The sequence below is a fragment of the Monosiga brevicollis genome, genomic scaffold (assembly GCF_000002865.3).
Source record: "Monosiga brevicollis MX1 MONBRscaffold_29 genomic scaffold, whole genome shotgun sequence".
Taxonomy (NCBI): domain Eukaryota; class Choanoflagellata; order Craspedida; family Salpingoecidae; genus Monosiga; species Monosiga brevicollis.
Genome location: NW_001865066.1, coordinates 313,476 through 327,567, shown reverse-complemented (window position 1 = coordinate 327,567; position 14,092 = coordinate 313,476). Strand labels below are relative to the sequence as shown.

The 14,092-nt window shown below is 56.2% G+C and overlaps 3 protein-coding genes across 3 annotated transcripts; all 3 read left to right on the top strand.

The window, feature by feature from the left end:
• Positions 1 to 1,362: 1,362 nt before the first annotated feature.
• Positions 1,363 to 4,540, top strand: MONBRDRAFT_28869 (uncharacterized protein; the record flags this gene model as incomplete). The annotated part of the gene is made up of 4 exons (XM_001749325.1): positions 1,363 to 1,414; positions 1,724 to 1,874; positions 2,152 to 2,434; positions 2,777 to 4,540. The coding sequence occupies 4 exons, from the start codon at positions 1,363 to 1,365 to the stop codon at positions 4,538 to 4,540; spliced, it is 2,250 nt and encodes a 749-aa protein (XP_001749377.1).
• A 535-nt stretch (positions 4,541 to 5,075) lies between these two features.
• On the top strand, positions 5,076 to 6,434 carry MONBRDRAFT_34069 (uncharacterized protein). The gene is made up of 3 exons (XM_001749324.1): positions 5,076 to 5,233; positions 5,316 to 5,739; positions 5,910 to 6,434. Exons 1-3 carry the CDS (start codon positions 5,121 to 5,123, stop codon positions 6,426 to 6,428), a joined length of 1,056 nt encoding a protein of 351 aa, XP_001749376.1. The 5' UTR covers positions 5,076 to 5,120; the 3' UTR covers positions 6,429 to 6,434.
• Positions 6,435 to 7,673: 1,239 nt separating this feature from the next.
• On the top strand, positions 7,674 to 13,689 carry MONBRDRAFT_34068 (uncharacterized protein; the record flags this gene model as incomplete). Its single annotated transcript, XM_001749323.1, has 19 exons — positions 7,674 to 8,600; positions 8,695 to 8,937; positions 9,053 to 9,104; positions 9,239 to 9,408; positions 9,506 to 9,955; positions 10,055 to 10,141; positions 10,197 to 10,441; positions 11,080 to 11,251; positions 11,276 to 11,305; positions 11,448 to 11,501; positions 11,910 to 11,986; positions 12,088 to 12,149; positions 12,240 to 12,269; positions 12,420 to 12,469; positions 12,577 to 12,597; positions 12,649 to 12,858; positions 12,967 to 13,059; positions 13,148 to 13,222; positions 13,336 to 13,689. The coding sequence occupies 19 exons, from the start codon at positions 7,674 to 7,676 to the stop codon at positions 13,453 to 13,455; spliced, it is 3,168 nt and encodes a 1,055-aa protein (XP_001749375.1). The 3' UTR covers positions 13,456 to 13,689.
• Positions 13,690 to 14,092: the final 403 nt, after the last annotated feature.

The window sequence follows — 14,092 nt, the reverse complement described above, 5'->3', positions numbered from 1 at the left end:
CTTGTCTTGATAAATCCTCTTTAGCTCCCTGCGTGTGCGCTCCGTCTGCTGCGTGTGCTGCTGCAACTCATGGGTGGTGTCGTGTTGCTTTTGCCCCGAACACAGCGACTGCCACCTTTGGTAGAGCAACAGAAGGAAAAGATGAAGGAGGAGATGTTTGGTATGTCAAGGTCTCGCGGCGTTGGAATGGAGAAATCTTTTCCAGGTGCACCTCATTGCAAAGTGATGCCATATCAAACCGTCTAGGCAAGTTGAAGGAGCTGGGCAACATGTGTCTTCGTCCCTTTGGGCTTTCGACAAACAACTTTCAGTTCCAACAGGACCCCAACTCGGGTTCATATAGCGTCAATTTTGTTCAAAACCCCGCTGCGGCCAATCAGCAGTGACGCAGCAGTCGAGCTGTATCGACTCACACCAGAGTCGCCGACTTAGAAGAGCGCCAGCTCAATCATCTTGCCGTCCGGGACGGTCAAACTCGTCTTTCCGAATCGTTGTTGTGCATTGCCCGAAATCCAAGCAAAGCTCATGTTGACGCACAGTGGCCCACTCGCATTTTGTGGAGGGGAAGAAACGTGAGGCCTGTCTACACACACGACAGTGAGGGAGGTCAAGGAGGGGATCGGATCAAAAGAGTCTTGTCGTTCGATTCAGAGAGGTGCTTGGCACCAAAAAGCCAGCGTCGCAGACGCAGAGAAAGCGCAAAGCTAAGAAAAAAAAAGGCATCACAGTTTGGGTTGGAACCACACGTGTCGCAGCCTTGCCATGGGAAAGCGCGACACAGCCAGACCAGCTGGCAATAGGGAAATAAAACAAGAAAACAAAGAACCGCACAGCGGAGTGTCGAGAAGCGAAGCCATTGATAGGCAGGCTCTTGTATCGTTACTAGACCCGAGAAAGGCAAAAACAGAGAAAACTAGCTAGCACTAGCGCGCAAATGTGATCTCAGGCAGTGATCTCGGTTGTGCTGCTCGCTTCATCATTTGAAGTTGCGAGGAGAGCATCTGCGTCAATGTTAGCTGTGTCCTCGTTGCAGGCCAGCGCAGCTTGCTCCTTCTTGATGTACTTCTCGACAATCCATGAACCTTGAAGGATCAAACCCAGCCACAGACTGAGGCCAGCCCCTACCAAGAGACCGGCACCAGCGCCACGGGGGCCATGGCGCAGGCCAAACAGGGTGCCAACAGCACCTATCGGTTAAGCAGGAGCCAATAGCCAAAGCACCAATGAGAAGACATGAACATAATCAAGCACACGAGATGCCAATGACTGGCATCACAAGTTTCAGAAAAAAGTTGCGTATTAAAGGTTATCAGCACAGACAATCAGTCCAGCTCCAATAAAAGTGATCATCAACAACAAGTGATGCCGCCGCGCGTGCCCATCATTAGATGGAGCAAGAACAAAACAAAAAGAGGTTGGACGCAAAGCTTACCACCAGAGCCGACCATGTTGAGAACATCGCGTTGTTGCCGCTGATGCTGGAGCGTGTGCTCACCCAGTCTACGCTCGAGAAACAAGGCATGTGAGGCAGCGCCATCGGCAATCCACAAACTACAACACGCCGACAAGCCATATTGCAGAGTGGTTTGGATGTATACATACTTGAAAAGAGTGTAGAATAGACCAATTTGCCAGCCCCAGCGGCTGCCTCGGAAGGCGAAGCGACGCAGGACGGCATTGTTCATCTCACTCTGCATGTGCACCTGGTTTTTGAACTTGGTAGTTCGATTCTCCTCGATAAATTCAGCCGAGGCATTCTTGATACCAGTCACGCCACCAAAGAAGAAGCCACCAAAAGTGGCAAAGCACGCATCGCGCACCAACTCAGCCACCTCCGGGTCACCCAGTCCCGTCCTGTCAGAACGAAAGGGTCAGTGAGTGAGCACCATCGACCAGCATGGAAGAACACGAGCCACCAGACCCCATTTGCACCCAACCACATACCAGCGTGTAAACTCGGGCGACACATGCGGGCCCTCCTCTGGCGGCGGCTGCTGTTGGTCCCCACCCTCCGTCTCCATCACGCAGGCCACTGACCGACCCGCCACCGGGGTCGAACACGAGGGTCGTGGCCCGGTCGAAAATGTGAATTAATCCACCAGCTAAATTACTTGCCCAGTTTAATACAAAAATCAGGCTCTGAATTGTCAGCTTGACAACCGCATTTTCCCTCACACACAACTCTCTCTCTCTCTCTCTCTCTCTCTCTCTCTCTCTCTCTCTCTCTCTCTCTCTCTCTCTCTCTCTCTCTCTCTCTCTCTCTCTCTCTCTCTCTCTCTGTGCGGATGCGCGAAAGGGCAGAGGGGCGGTGTCGGGGGATTTTGCTTTGTACGCTGCATTGAATGGCAAGAAGGAGACTTGGAGAAGGAACAGCACAATGTCTGGAGATGCCAAGGCTTATGCCGATCGGCATCAGCTTGCCCAGCTGTTTCAGGTGCGAAAGAATCAGCGCTTGCTCGTTGTTGATGTTGATCGAGTAGGGTTGTGAGGTCATCTCAGGAAGGAGGAGTTGGGGCCAAGCTGAGAGGAGTGGCGCATATGGCAGCGGTGCCTGGCTGTGTGCTTATGGCTTCCATACGTCTTCATGGGAGAACCTGTGACTGCGTCAAGGCGCTGGCCTGAGCCAAGCACTCAATGAGTTTTCAGCCATGGCCGCAAAAGTTGTGCACAGACCGGCGCGAAACAGCGACAGATTCATGCGCACGCACTCACTTGATGGTTTGATTCCACCTGTGTCTTGTGACCTCTTGATTTGGCGGCGACTGGGAATCTATAGGCACTGATGGCGGGCTTGATGTATGATCAGCCCGAGCGACCCATCCCCTACATTCAGGATTGCCTGGCGAGTATTGACCCCAATGCGGCTGTCCCCGCCTATGCTTGGGATCGCTTCGTGGGCAGTCGACGCCAGCGCCAACGTCCTGATCGCGTGCCAACCGGCATCGAGTCGAAGCGTCTCAATCAAGGCACTCCCAAGTCATCACCGCTCAAAACTTCGAAGCGATCGACCCTTGCCCCCATTGCGTCGCCGAGCAAGCCTGCCCCTGCCAGCTCTGCACCAAGTACACCTTCTTCCGACAGCGACGCTTCGCTCAACAAGAACACCTTGCTTCCCGCCATTGCCACTCGTGCTGAAGTGTTGGAGAAGATTGCGGCCGTCAAGGCGGCGCACCCGGGTAACCGCATGGCCAAGCACTTTGATGTCGACTACTACAACACGCTGAGCGACGACGACAAGAAGGCCCTGATCAAGTGCTGCCAGAGCGGTATCGACAACGGCGACTCGGGCATGGGCTGCTACGCCATGCAGCCGGCCGATTACGACCGCTTCAAGCCCTTCTTCAGCAAGGTCCTGGCCGACTACCACAAGGTGGGCGAGGACGCCAAGCACACCAACAACTGGGACCTGTCGGGTGTCGAGGGTCTGCCCGCTGACGGGCGCCTGGACCTGGCTGCCCTGGGTCTGCCGGCGCTGTCGATGCGCGTGCGCGTGGGTCGCAACCTGGCCGACTTTCCGCTGCCGGGCGCCATGACCAAGGATGACCGTGTCAGCCTGGAGAAGAAGATGTGCGAGGCCTTTGACAAGCTCAAGGCCATGCCCGAGTACGGCGGCGGCTACAACTCGCTGACGCCCGATCACCCGGACCACATCAGCGAGGAGGCGTACCAGCAGCTGGTCAAGGACCACATCATGTTCAAGGACATGGCGGCGGATCCGTACCTGGCGTCGGCTGGTATTGCGGCCGACTGGCCCTATGGCCGTGGCTGCTACGTGTCGGAGGACCGTGGCTTTATCATCTGGGTGGGTGAGGAAGACCACCTGCGTATCATGTGCATGCGCAAGGGCACGGTGCTGAACGAGGTGTTTGACCGCCTGAAGACGGCGCTGGACGTGGTCAACGGCATTGAGGGCCTGTCCTTTGCCATGTCGCCCGACTACGGTGTGGTGACGAGCTGCCCGACCAACCTGGGTACGGGCATGCGCGCGAGTGTGCACATTGGCCTGCCCAACCTGACGGCGGATGGCACGGATGCAAAGGCCAAGGAGGTGTGCCGCCCGCTGGGCCTGTCGGTGCGTGGCATTGGCGGCGAGCACACGCCGATTGGTGAGGGCGGTGTGTGCGACATTTCGCCGAGTGCACGCTTCTGCATTACGGAGGCTCAGATTATCACGGCGCTGTACACGGGCATCAAGCTCCTCAAGGAGGAGGAGGACAAGTCTGGCAGTGCCGATGTTGCCGATGAAGCGCAGCCCGAACTCGCAACCAATGATGAGCCGCAAGGCGAAGAAGAAGCGGCATCAGCAACAGAGGAGGTAGCACCTGAAGAGGAGGCTGTACCCGAGGCAGACCCAGCACCGGAGGCAGACCCGGCACCGGAAGCAGACCCGGCACCGGAAGCAGACCCGGCACCGGAGGCAGACCCGGCACCGGAGGCAGACCCGGCACCGGAGGCAGACCCGGCACCGGAGGCAGACCCGGCACCGGAGGCAGACCCGGCACCGGAGGCAGACCCGGCACCGGAGGAAGAAGCCGTTTAGGGATCCCAGCGACGCGTGATAAGAGCTGCCAGTCATTTCGTGTTGCTACATCGCGCTTTCACTTTTCAGATTTTGGCCATCCATTATTGACATGACTCGGGTTGGTGCCAAGCCAAGTTTCCATCCCACGTCATGTTTTTTTGGGGGTGAATTCCCGCTCGGGCCTGCTCCCATTGTCCGCACATCCTTTTTTTTTTTTTTTCTGTTCCCTGAACGAACTCGGATATCCATTTTGTAATTCATTCTTATTCATTCTTATCATCCTGAAACGCTTCAAGGCTCAGCATCTCCCATACGACCTTGCTTAATGTTAGCAGTACCAATAATCGCGCGTGCCCCTCACAGCCGCAAGCAAGCTGTATTCCTAAATCACAGAGCTAAAAGCCAGGCACTGGCACGCAACACAGCCCGTGGCAAGATACACACACACACACACACACACACACACACACACACACACACACACTTTGTTCTCGCAACATCTCTCATCAAAAGCCTCTCTCTCTCTCTCTCTCTAAATCTCTCTCTCTTTTTTCACAAAAATAATTTTTAATCATTGCTCGTGGGAGGGACCGGAAGCATGTGGTGGCGCGGGGTTCTCGTTATGAGCTGCTTGGTGGTTGGCGGAGTGGTGGCATGGAGTGACTGTGAAGCTCGGACGTGGGAGGCTGCGCAGCGCATTTTGGCGACTCGGTGGGATTGACGTCTGCTTGCTTGCATTGTCTGTACCGCGTGTGGTGATTGACGTGAGGCCGTGCGCTTGCGGCGAACATAGATGCAATGAGCTGGAGCTGAAGCGCGCAGCGCCTGTGAGTGCCGACTCGGAGACGTTTATCAGTTTTGTGGCCGCGCTGCGCGCCAATGCAGGTGTGCGCAAGCTAGAATTGAACGACATCCCCTTTGATGAGGCCATGACAGAGGCTTTGATAGAGGCGCTCGTCGACCGCCCAACAGACCTGTACAGTCTCGAGCTGACGAACTTGCAGCTGGGCGACGAGGGGGCAGACATTGTGGCATCTTTTCTTGCCAAGACCTCGGCGCTACGAGCACTCAACTTGGGCCACAATGCCATTGGTGATGTGGGTGTAACTGCTTTGGCCGCTGCCTTGCCCACCTCGTTGCACGAGCTGGATTTGTCGTGGAATGCCATTGCTGCGTCGGGCTTTGAGGCCCTGATTGAAGCTTTATCGAGCACCACGGTCAGTCGTGTCCACTTGTTCGTATCTTGAAGGGACCCAGTGTCTAGCCGTGACTCGCTGGTGCTCATGGACCCCAAATCCAGAGTCAACGCCCATTTTAAACACCGTGGCCTCGCGCATCTCACGTTTTACTGGGTTGGTTTGTGGCTTTCTCGTTTGGATCAAATTAGGTGCGGGAGCTGGAGCTGGATCATAATGCCGTGACGGATGAGGCACTACAAAAGGCGTTGCCGATTTTGGCCCCGACCCATCAACCTTACTTGCGTGAATTGGACTTGGATGAGAATCCGCTCACAGCGACGGGCGTGGCTCAACTTCAAGCCCTCGTGGCCCAATATAGCGCCCAGCGCCGGAAACTGAAGGTTAAGTGGCCACGCAGTCTGCCCTCGCCCTCCATTCGTGATGGTAAAGCAGCACACCCGGCGACTCGAGCCCCTTTTGCAAGCAGCGTAAGACGTAAACCAGCTGCCGCGTCCTGGACGGAGGATCAGGTCAAGTCCTGGGTGGAACGCATTCATCCACAGTTTCGCCTGTATGCCAAAGGATTCCTAAGCCACGCGATTGATGGCTCGGTCTTGTTGGCTCTGACCGATCAAGACTTGATTGACATGGGCATTGACAACTCGTTGCACCGCAAGCGCATTTTGAGCGAGATTGCCAAACTCTCTAACGTCGACGAGCTTCGCTGATGTTCCTTCCTTGTTTGTTGTCCTGCGCAGTGTGTGATTTGAGTGTAGATGTCTGCATACGTATGTGTGTTGTATCCGATGACAATGACAGTGTATCTTTTCGAGCCAGCATGACCTTTTCTCAGTCAACGAGTTGCACTCACCTGCTGGCTCTATCCCGCCCCTTTTCCGAATTCAGACCCCAGACCCAGACTCTCTGAACTCGTGCTTCCAGCTCAACGCGCCATCCAAATACAGCTCGTAATCTCAGGCCATCGAGAAACACACACAAAAGCATTCCCTTAGCAGAAGAAAATCAAATCAACCCTCTCTCTATCCACCCCAAAGCGCAACGGCATAAACCGGAAATATACACCCGTGTACATCCAATGTAGAATAAAAAAATAAACACAGCAAGCGAGTGCAAGTAGCTCCCTCCCTCATAGCTGCCGTTCCAGCGAGATAGCCCCCATAGCAGCCGTTCCACACACACACACACACACACACACACACACACACACACTCACACACACACACACATCTCTTCAAGCCTTAACAACCATAACAAAATGTAAGAGAGAGAGAGAGAGAGCATGGGGTGCATCAATCTCAGTATCACACGTGTACACATTTGATCAAGGCAATATAACGTAAAAGTACCACACGTCTGAGCATGATTTTTCTTGTGTGTGTCTGTCTGTGTCTGTGTCTGCGTGTGTTGGTGAGAGACAAACGGCAGCCCCGCGCGCTCGCTCGCTCCCCGTCTCACTCCTGTGCATGTACGTGCAGCCAGCTTGATCTGCGTAGTTGCTGCCAACAGTACGCACTCACTGAGCTCTCTGTGCCATTATTACAGGTCTTGCTGAGCCACACAAACAGCGCGCAACGAGGTACGCTGATGTGCCCAGCTCGCTGCCCGTTGCTGTGGCATGCAACAGCCTGCTCGTGTCAACGCTTTGTACGCGGCACACACACGCACACTCGCGCACACACACGCGCGCGCGCGCGCGCTTTTGGCTGACACAAGGCTTGTTGGGAATCGCAGCATGGAGGCACGTCCTTTGTCAAGCTAATCCGACGTGTCAACGAGGCTCTTGAAGTATCGACTCGTCTCTTCTCTCGCGGGAGTGCCGAAAGGGCTTCTGATTGGTTCACATCAACCAGATTGCTTGGTCGTGCTACACAGCATTTGGCAACATGGCACGCCATTCACAGTGGCAGCGCGATTCAGGCATGTCGAACGTCATGCCTCGACAACAACTGAGCATGCAATCTCTCCCACTCCAATCTGTGGGGCTTGGGGCATCCCCGCTCTCCGCCAGCTCCCCCATTGGTCTTCTTGGTTCAGAGAACGGAAGTGGGGCTACCAAGCCCTCTTTGGCCATTCGTGGCCATGGTGCGGGTCCTCGAATTAGCCAATCAGTGCGCTCGACACCACAGCCAGTAATTATGGAAACGGTCCATACCCTACATGGCCAGGCCCCGACCCGAGACCCTTTGTTAGCTTCACCTGTGTCGAGTCTTTCCTACTCCGAGCCGGTGTCTCCGGTGCAACGTTGGACGGGTACTGCCACGGGTGCCTCTGGCGCCACTCAGGCTGGCCTCGTTCCTTCACCCCCTGCTAAGAACGGTGGTGGACCTGCTCCCGCGACCTCCACCACCGCTGCCGCCGCCGCTGCTGCCCGGGCTGCTTTGCGCGCCAGTCCGCCACCCGGCAGCCCAAGCCCCGGACCTACCCCTGCCAGCGCCGTAGCCGAAGCCAATTTGGAGCGACACGCCGCAGATACTCGCATTGCACGCAGCGCTCGCCTTCGCTCGCAGAGCATGCGCCAGCGTCCACCCAGTGGCCGGCTTTTGCCTCTTTTTGCTCAGACTGGTGAAGCACCCCCCGACTCGGAAACGCAACGCCGCCTCAATTCCCCCGGTGCCGGTCTTGCCATTAGCGCGAGCCCAGCCCGCAACTCCCGAGACCCACACACTCGCCCACGGCCTGCCTCACAACAGTCGGCTCGACCGACATCCCGCGGCCCCTTTGCCTGGAACTTGCCGGGTGATGGTCAAGGCGTGCCTCCAACTGCCGAGCCCTCTACTTTAACGCCACGATCGCCACGACCCCCCGAAAACCGTCGCTCCGTCACACCTGCCGGATACAACATTCGCCGTCAACACATGATGTCTCCCACCCTTAATCAGGTCAATGCCTTGGCTCCACAAGATCTCGCGTCAGCCGCGACGGTGCTCGACTCACTGATACTATTTGTGGCCTTGCTTGGGGCTCGCTTTGCAGGAACCATCTTTGAGTGGCTTGGATAGACGCGAGAGTCCACCTCGTCTGGACTCGGTCCCGGGCCGTGGCACACCGTCACTGCGTGTGGTTGAAGAGGATGTGCTTGCCTCGCGCCAGACCCCACCGAGCTCTGTAATAGTGGGACCACTGCAGCCTGATGGTCTGGTACCCACCATTCCTACTGAGCCTCGCAATCGACGAAGTTCTCTCACCCGGCGCTTCAGCTCGCCGGCCTTGCTCGAGGTCAGCCGTTTTGTATGCACAATCACCACCCTATATCCCCTGTTGCCACATCGCTTCATGACTTGACTGTGCCCTCTGTTGCTACCTCTTTGGCGCTCTTTTTTGTATTTCTCAGGAGGGGGAGGATCTGCCCATCAACCGACGTGATAGCAAGGGTTACGCTTTTGGTTCGTTTGGAGCTGGTCTGGCGCAACGTGGCGGAGCGCGGTGTCCTTGTGTTTTGGTTGTTGTTGTTATTGTCGTTGTTTTTTCTTTGCTTGTATGGTAACACTGGCACTATGCTTGTACTCTCTTGGGGCAGATATGGAAGGCTTAACGCCTGTTCCAGCCACTCCTACTCCAGAAGCTCCGTCGACGTCTCCCACGATCCAAGTACCAGAATATGGGGCCTACTCGATGGGAGGTGGATATGCTGGGAATCCCAAGGAAAATCAAGATGGCTTTCTTGTCTACGAAGGCAGCTCTGCTCTGGTGGGACCGGGTTTTGGCTTGCTGGCTATATTCAATTTGGGGGGGCAGCCCTTGGACCTTTGCCTGCCCTCACCAGACCTGCCGCTTCTCTTTGTAGCCCTTTTTGGCAGCCGTCATGGATGGCCACGGTGTGAACGGACGCAAGGTCTCAGGTTTTGCAGAAAGCACTCTGGGTGTCGAGATTTTAGAGAGCTATCGCCAGAATCAGGCGTTGTCTGAGGCCTTGGTCAACGGCATCGTGTCCACGGCTGCCAAATTACGCAAGTCTACCATCGATGCGCGAGAGTCGGGCACCACTGCTGTGGTGTGCGCCCGAACCCCCGATGGTCGACAGCTCATCGTTGCCAATGTGGGTGACTCGCGCTGTGTATTGGGCCGGTGTTTGGGTGGCTCCCGCTATCAACCCATCCCACTGTCACGGGATCACAAGCCCAGCGACCCTGGTGAGCGCCAGCGCATTCAGCGTGCAGGCGGATACGTGGAGCCGACCCGCGTCCGTGGCTGGGGCTTTCAAGGACCGGCGCGTGTTTGGCGCCGACGTCAACAGGTGCGACACCCTGCTTCGCTTCTATTTCGCCCCTCTCGCCCGTGTCTGGTGGCCAGGAAGCCTCACCTGTGTTTGTGCATTATTGCTGTGGTGCTGTAGGAGGGTGGTCTGGCTTTATCCAGGAGCGTGGGTGACTTTCACCTCTTTGAGGCTGGCGTTGTGGCTGAACCGGAGCTCCAAATTCACGTACGGCAAACAAAAAAGGGGGCACGCATCTTGGATGAACTGGGTGGGCAGGCAGGCAGGCAGGCAGTATCTGGGCCGGGGACCGGGGCTTTGGACAAGAAGCAGCATCGCTCGCCATATCGCATATCAGCATCCGCTTACCAGTGATGTGCCACTCGGGCTGGATCGGAAACTTGAGAAGACGCTTGACTCGCAGGACCACTTTATCGTTTTGGGCTCGGATGGCGTTTTTGATCATCTGTCCAATGCCCAGGTGATATTGTTTTTGGCCAAGTACCAGGAGGGTGCCGATTTCGTAATGTGTGTGTTCGGGCGCTTGGTGTTGGCCTCACAGTACCTACTACGTCCTGCATGTGCCTGGTATAGATTGTACAACTGGTAGCACGTAGCGCCTCGTCGCAGGATGCTGCGCAAGCTATTGTCAAGGCTGCGCGGCGCATGTGGATGCAGGAAGGTGGCGGCTACATTGATGATGTGACGGCCGTCGTGGTTCATTTTTGAGCTCTTCCACCAAGGGCGCCTTGCGTGATCGAACTTGTTTGCAGTGCTTTGCTGCATCGGCGTGTGAAATTTGATTTTGTGTTATCGTGTTTGTGAAGAGTTGGCTGACGCCCATACGCCATGTGATCGATGTGCCGTTCGTGGCGTTGGCTTGAGGAACGCTTGTTGGCATGTCATGATTTGATTGGTGCCGCATTCTAGGCTCATATTCTCCGTAGTCTCTTGGCCCTGTTTATCCCTTCGTGTCAGTCAATCGACGAGAGATGCGAAGCACTCACAAGCCTCCTATTTCTAGGCACTACAATATTGGGTATCGGCACTTGATGCTGGGGTGCAGAGGCAACCCGAGCACAAATAGTATAGTGTCACGCCTCTGAACTCACACACGAGGCAAGGCACTACGACAACGCATGAACACCGCAGACGGGCACCTGCAGCACGAGCAACAGCCTCGAGTGCCACCTGTCGTCGCAAAATTCGGCCAAAATTCGGTTAAAATTCGGCGAGAAACTGAACAAACTCTTCCGTCAGACCCAAAAGCATGACAAATGTCACACTTTAAGCAACGAATTTTTCGAAATTCTCTCTCTCTCTCTCTCTCACACACGCGTGCGCAAACGCTCATGATGGCAGCGTACGGCGGTGGCAGTGGCAGCGGGAATGGTAAGGAACATGGAACCTTGGAGGGGAAGCAGCATGGGGCATCCAGTGCAGGGTGATGAGGTATCGGTGTGAAGGAGCGAGGGTTACCTCGTGGCTCTGATTACGTGCTCGGCGCTCACGTCATCGACTCGACGACTGGCAGGGTATCAACATGTCAAGCCCCCTGTCGGGGGCCTCAACTTTGGCATGTCGCGCGGTAAGAGCCTCTGGGTCTGTGTGCGGAACCGCAGACATATTCCGGGTTTACACATGCAAAGTCTTGACCAGCATCCTGCTCCATGCCCTGCGCGTCTCTCACTGTTGGGATGTTGTTGCACAGGTCCGTCTGCAGTCCCACCCGCAAGCCCACCGCTAGGACAGCGGGGCACAGCCGCCGGGACGCCTGGGGCTGGTGCGCCATCCAGCGCGGTCCATCGGCACCGAAGCAGTACCACAGACGTATCCACACCAGATCGGATCCAGAACATCCTGCTCCAGCGCCGCGAACCTAGTGCGGTACGAAAGGCAGAGCTCACAGTCTTGCAAGCAACAGACGGCATGGGTAGCCACGCCAACAACAAACGGCAAGCCTCACAGGGGTGACACTGCCGTGTCTGTGTCGTAGACAAATTCAAGTAAATTGCTGCCGACGGCAGCCTCGCCGTCGTTGGCTCGTACCAGTTTTGCAGCCGGTTCTGAGCGGTACGTGCGTCGTCAGCCGCACACATCTGGGCTCAGCACGTGATGTTCATGGTCTGCACGCGAGGCCTTCTCATGGCCGGATTGGAACAAAATCAATGTAGGAGTGGCCATCAAGGTCCGCGTCCAGCCGCTGTTCTGGCTGCCACCGACCCACCCATTGCTGGTGCGTATCAGTCTCGGGTGCCTCGCGCTGTGCTTGTCGGTCACCCATCAGACCTCATCTTGCGCGTGCGGTGGCTGTGGTTGCAAATAGACCTGTTTGACGAGGTTTCACGACGCGAAGGTCAGAGCTCAGGAGAGGGCGCACGCTCACCTTGCGCCAGTTGCTGCTGAGCTGTGACGCTCGATCTTGGCTCTGGTGCTTTCCTTTTTACGGATTTTTTTTTTAATTGTACTCATCTCCCATTATTGCTGGGCGGGTCGGTCTCTGTAGACACAGTGAGCGTGGTGGCGACAACGCAACAACTGGCCAACACCAGCATGGTACGTGAATTGCTGCAAGCCCTATCACTGCTGTGCCATACGTGATGCTCACGGAGTGCCTGGCTCGTCATGGCGCGTACACTTGGGCGGGGTGGGTGGCATGGCAGGTCGGACATGATCAGTCCATGGTAAGCGTCGCGCGCACACCGGTGCGGGGCAAAACGCCGCGGCGATGGCAGCGGCTGGAAACAGATGAAGCCGCGCTTGAGGGCCGGCTCCCAGACGGGCGGCACCAGCTGGCGTGCGTGACCATCTTCGGCTTTGGGCTTGCGGATCTGGATTTGGTCATGACGGAGTTTGAGCGTTGCGGTCGCATTCTGCGCCGGGAGACCAAGACCAACTGCAACTGGCTACACGTGCAGTTTGATGATCAGTTGTCGGCTCAGCGAGTACGTCGGTCAAGCACATGGGGCAAATTAGCGCACGCCTGGTGCTGTACAGAGGTGGTCTGATTCATATGTGTTTGGGTGGACGCTGGTGTGTGCTGCCGGGGCTAGGCGTTGAGCAAGCACGGGATGGTCCTGTCTGCGAGGCTGATGGTTGGTGTTCAGCCTTGCCTGGATGAAGAATTTTTGCGCAACGCGGTGGAGGTACGTGGTGGTGGATGTGCGCAAGCTGGCGTTTATCTTTTCGGAACCTGTTGTGCCGATCACTCATTCCGCTCTTGTTGACTGACAGTCGCGGAGCCGTACGGAGATGGGTGTTCTCAGCACGCCTGTGCGCAAGACGCCGATTCGAGATCTCAGCGCTCGGGTAGGTGCAGTGCTGTGTGTACACCTTTCGAGCCATGGGCCACACAACATCAGTAGTGGCCTGGAGTCTTGGTCTTTGTCATCTTATCTATTGTATGCGTATGGATGCGGCAGAGTCGTGTTACGGCTGGGGCAGGGTTTGAGCCCCAAGGTCAGACGTCTGGGCCCGTTCCGGCCACCCCTCAGCCTTCCTCCTACATGAAATCGCTTCGCGACTATGTACTTGGCTGGTAGCCAACCGTGTCATCGTCAGTGGTTGCAGCGTGCAACAAAAGCACTGGAATGAAAAAAAGGCGAAAGGAAAGAATCAAAAAGAAAGAGCAGAAGAGAGCAGGGGCGCGCTGCCCGAGCTCCTTGCGAATCGGTCTTCGCCCCTTCTCCCCCACCCGTGATTTTGAGTGGGGCTTCGAGTGGACTGTTGTGTCAGGGGCCATTGCCTCTCGATCGAGCAATTCATGCCACATTGTGACAATTGTGCGACTCCCGTATCCGTGCATGCTCGTCCTTTCACTCACCCCCGGCGATCCCTCACTTTGATCCCCTCCACCGCCCGACTCTGCCCGGCACGTTGCGACTGTGGAAGCAGCACCACGTTGCTGCGATCTTGCAAATCTGACATTTTCGCTCAACATGCTGCAACCTGTCGGTACTTTCACGCAAGCAACAAAAGCAGGGGCAAAGAGTGAGGAACATGTTGATTAGAGGGCCCATAAAAGGCGAAGAAGCTTGTGAGACAACCAGAGAAAACGTCGACGAAACTGAAGAAGATGCAGATCTGGCTCAAAGGCCGAAGAAAGCACGTGTTCCCTCTGTCAAAGGGCGCGCATGTGGTGATCAACCATGGGCCTGGGGCAGCGACGACAGCAGTGGC

Bases quoted from the DNA above. Each gene is read 5' to 3' on its own strand.
- MONBRDRAFT_34069 (XM_001749324.1), top strand. From the start codon at position 5,121: ATGTGGTGGCGCGGGGTTCTCGTTATGAGCTGCTTGGTGGTTGGCGGA. The intron at 5,234-5,315 runs GTGGGATTGACG...CGGCGAACATAG, and splicing joins CAGCGCATTTTGGCGACTCG to ATGCAATGAGCTGGAGCTGA. The intron at 5,740-5,909 runs GTCAGTCGTGTC...GGATCAAATTAG, and splicing joins AAGCTTTATCGAGCACCACG to GTGCGGGAGCTGGAGCTGGA.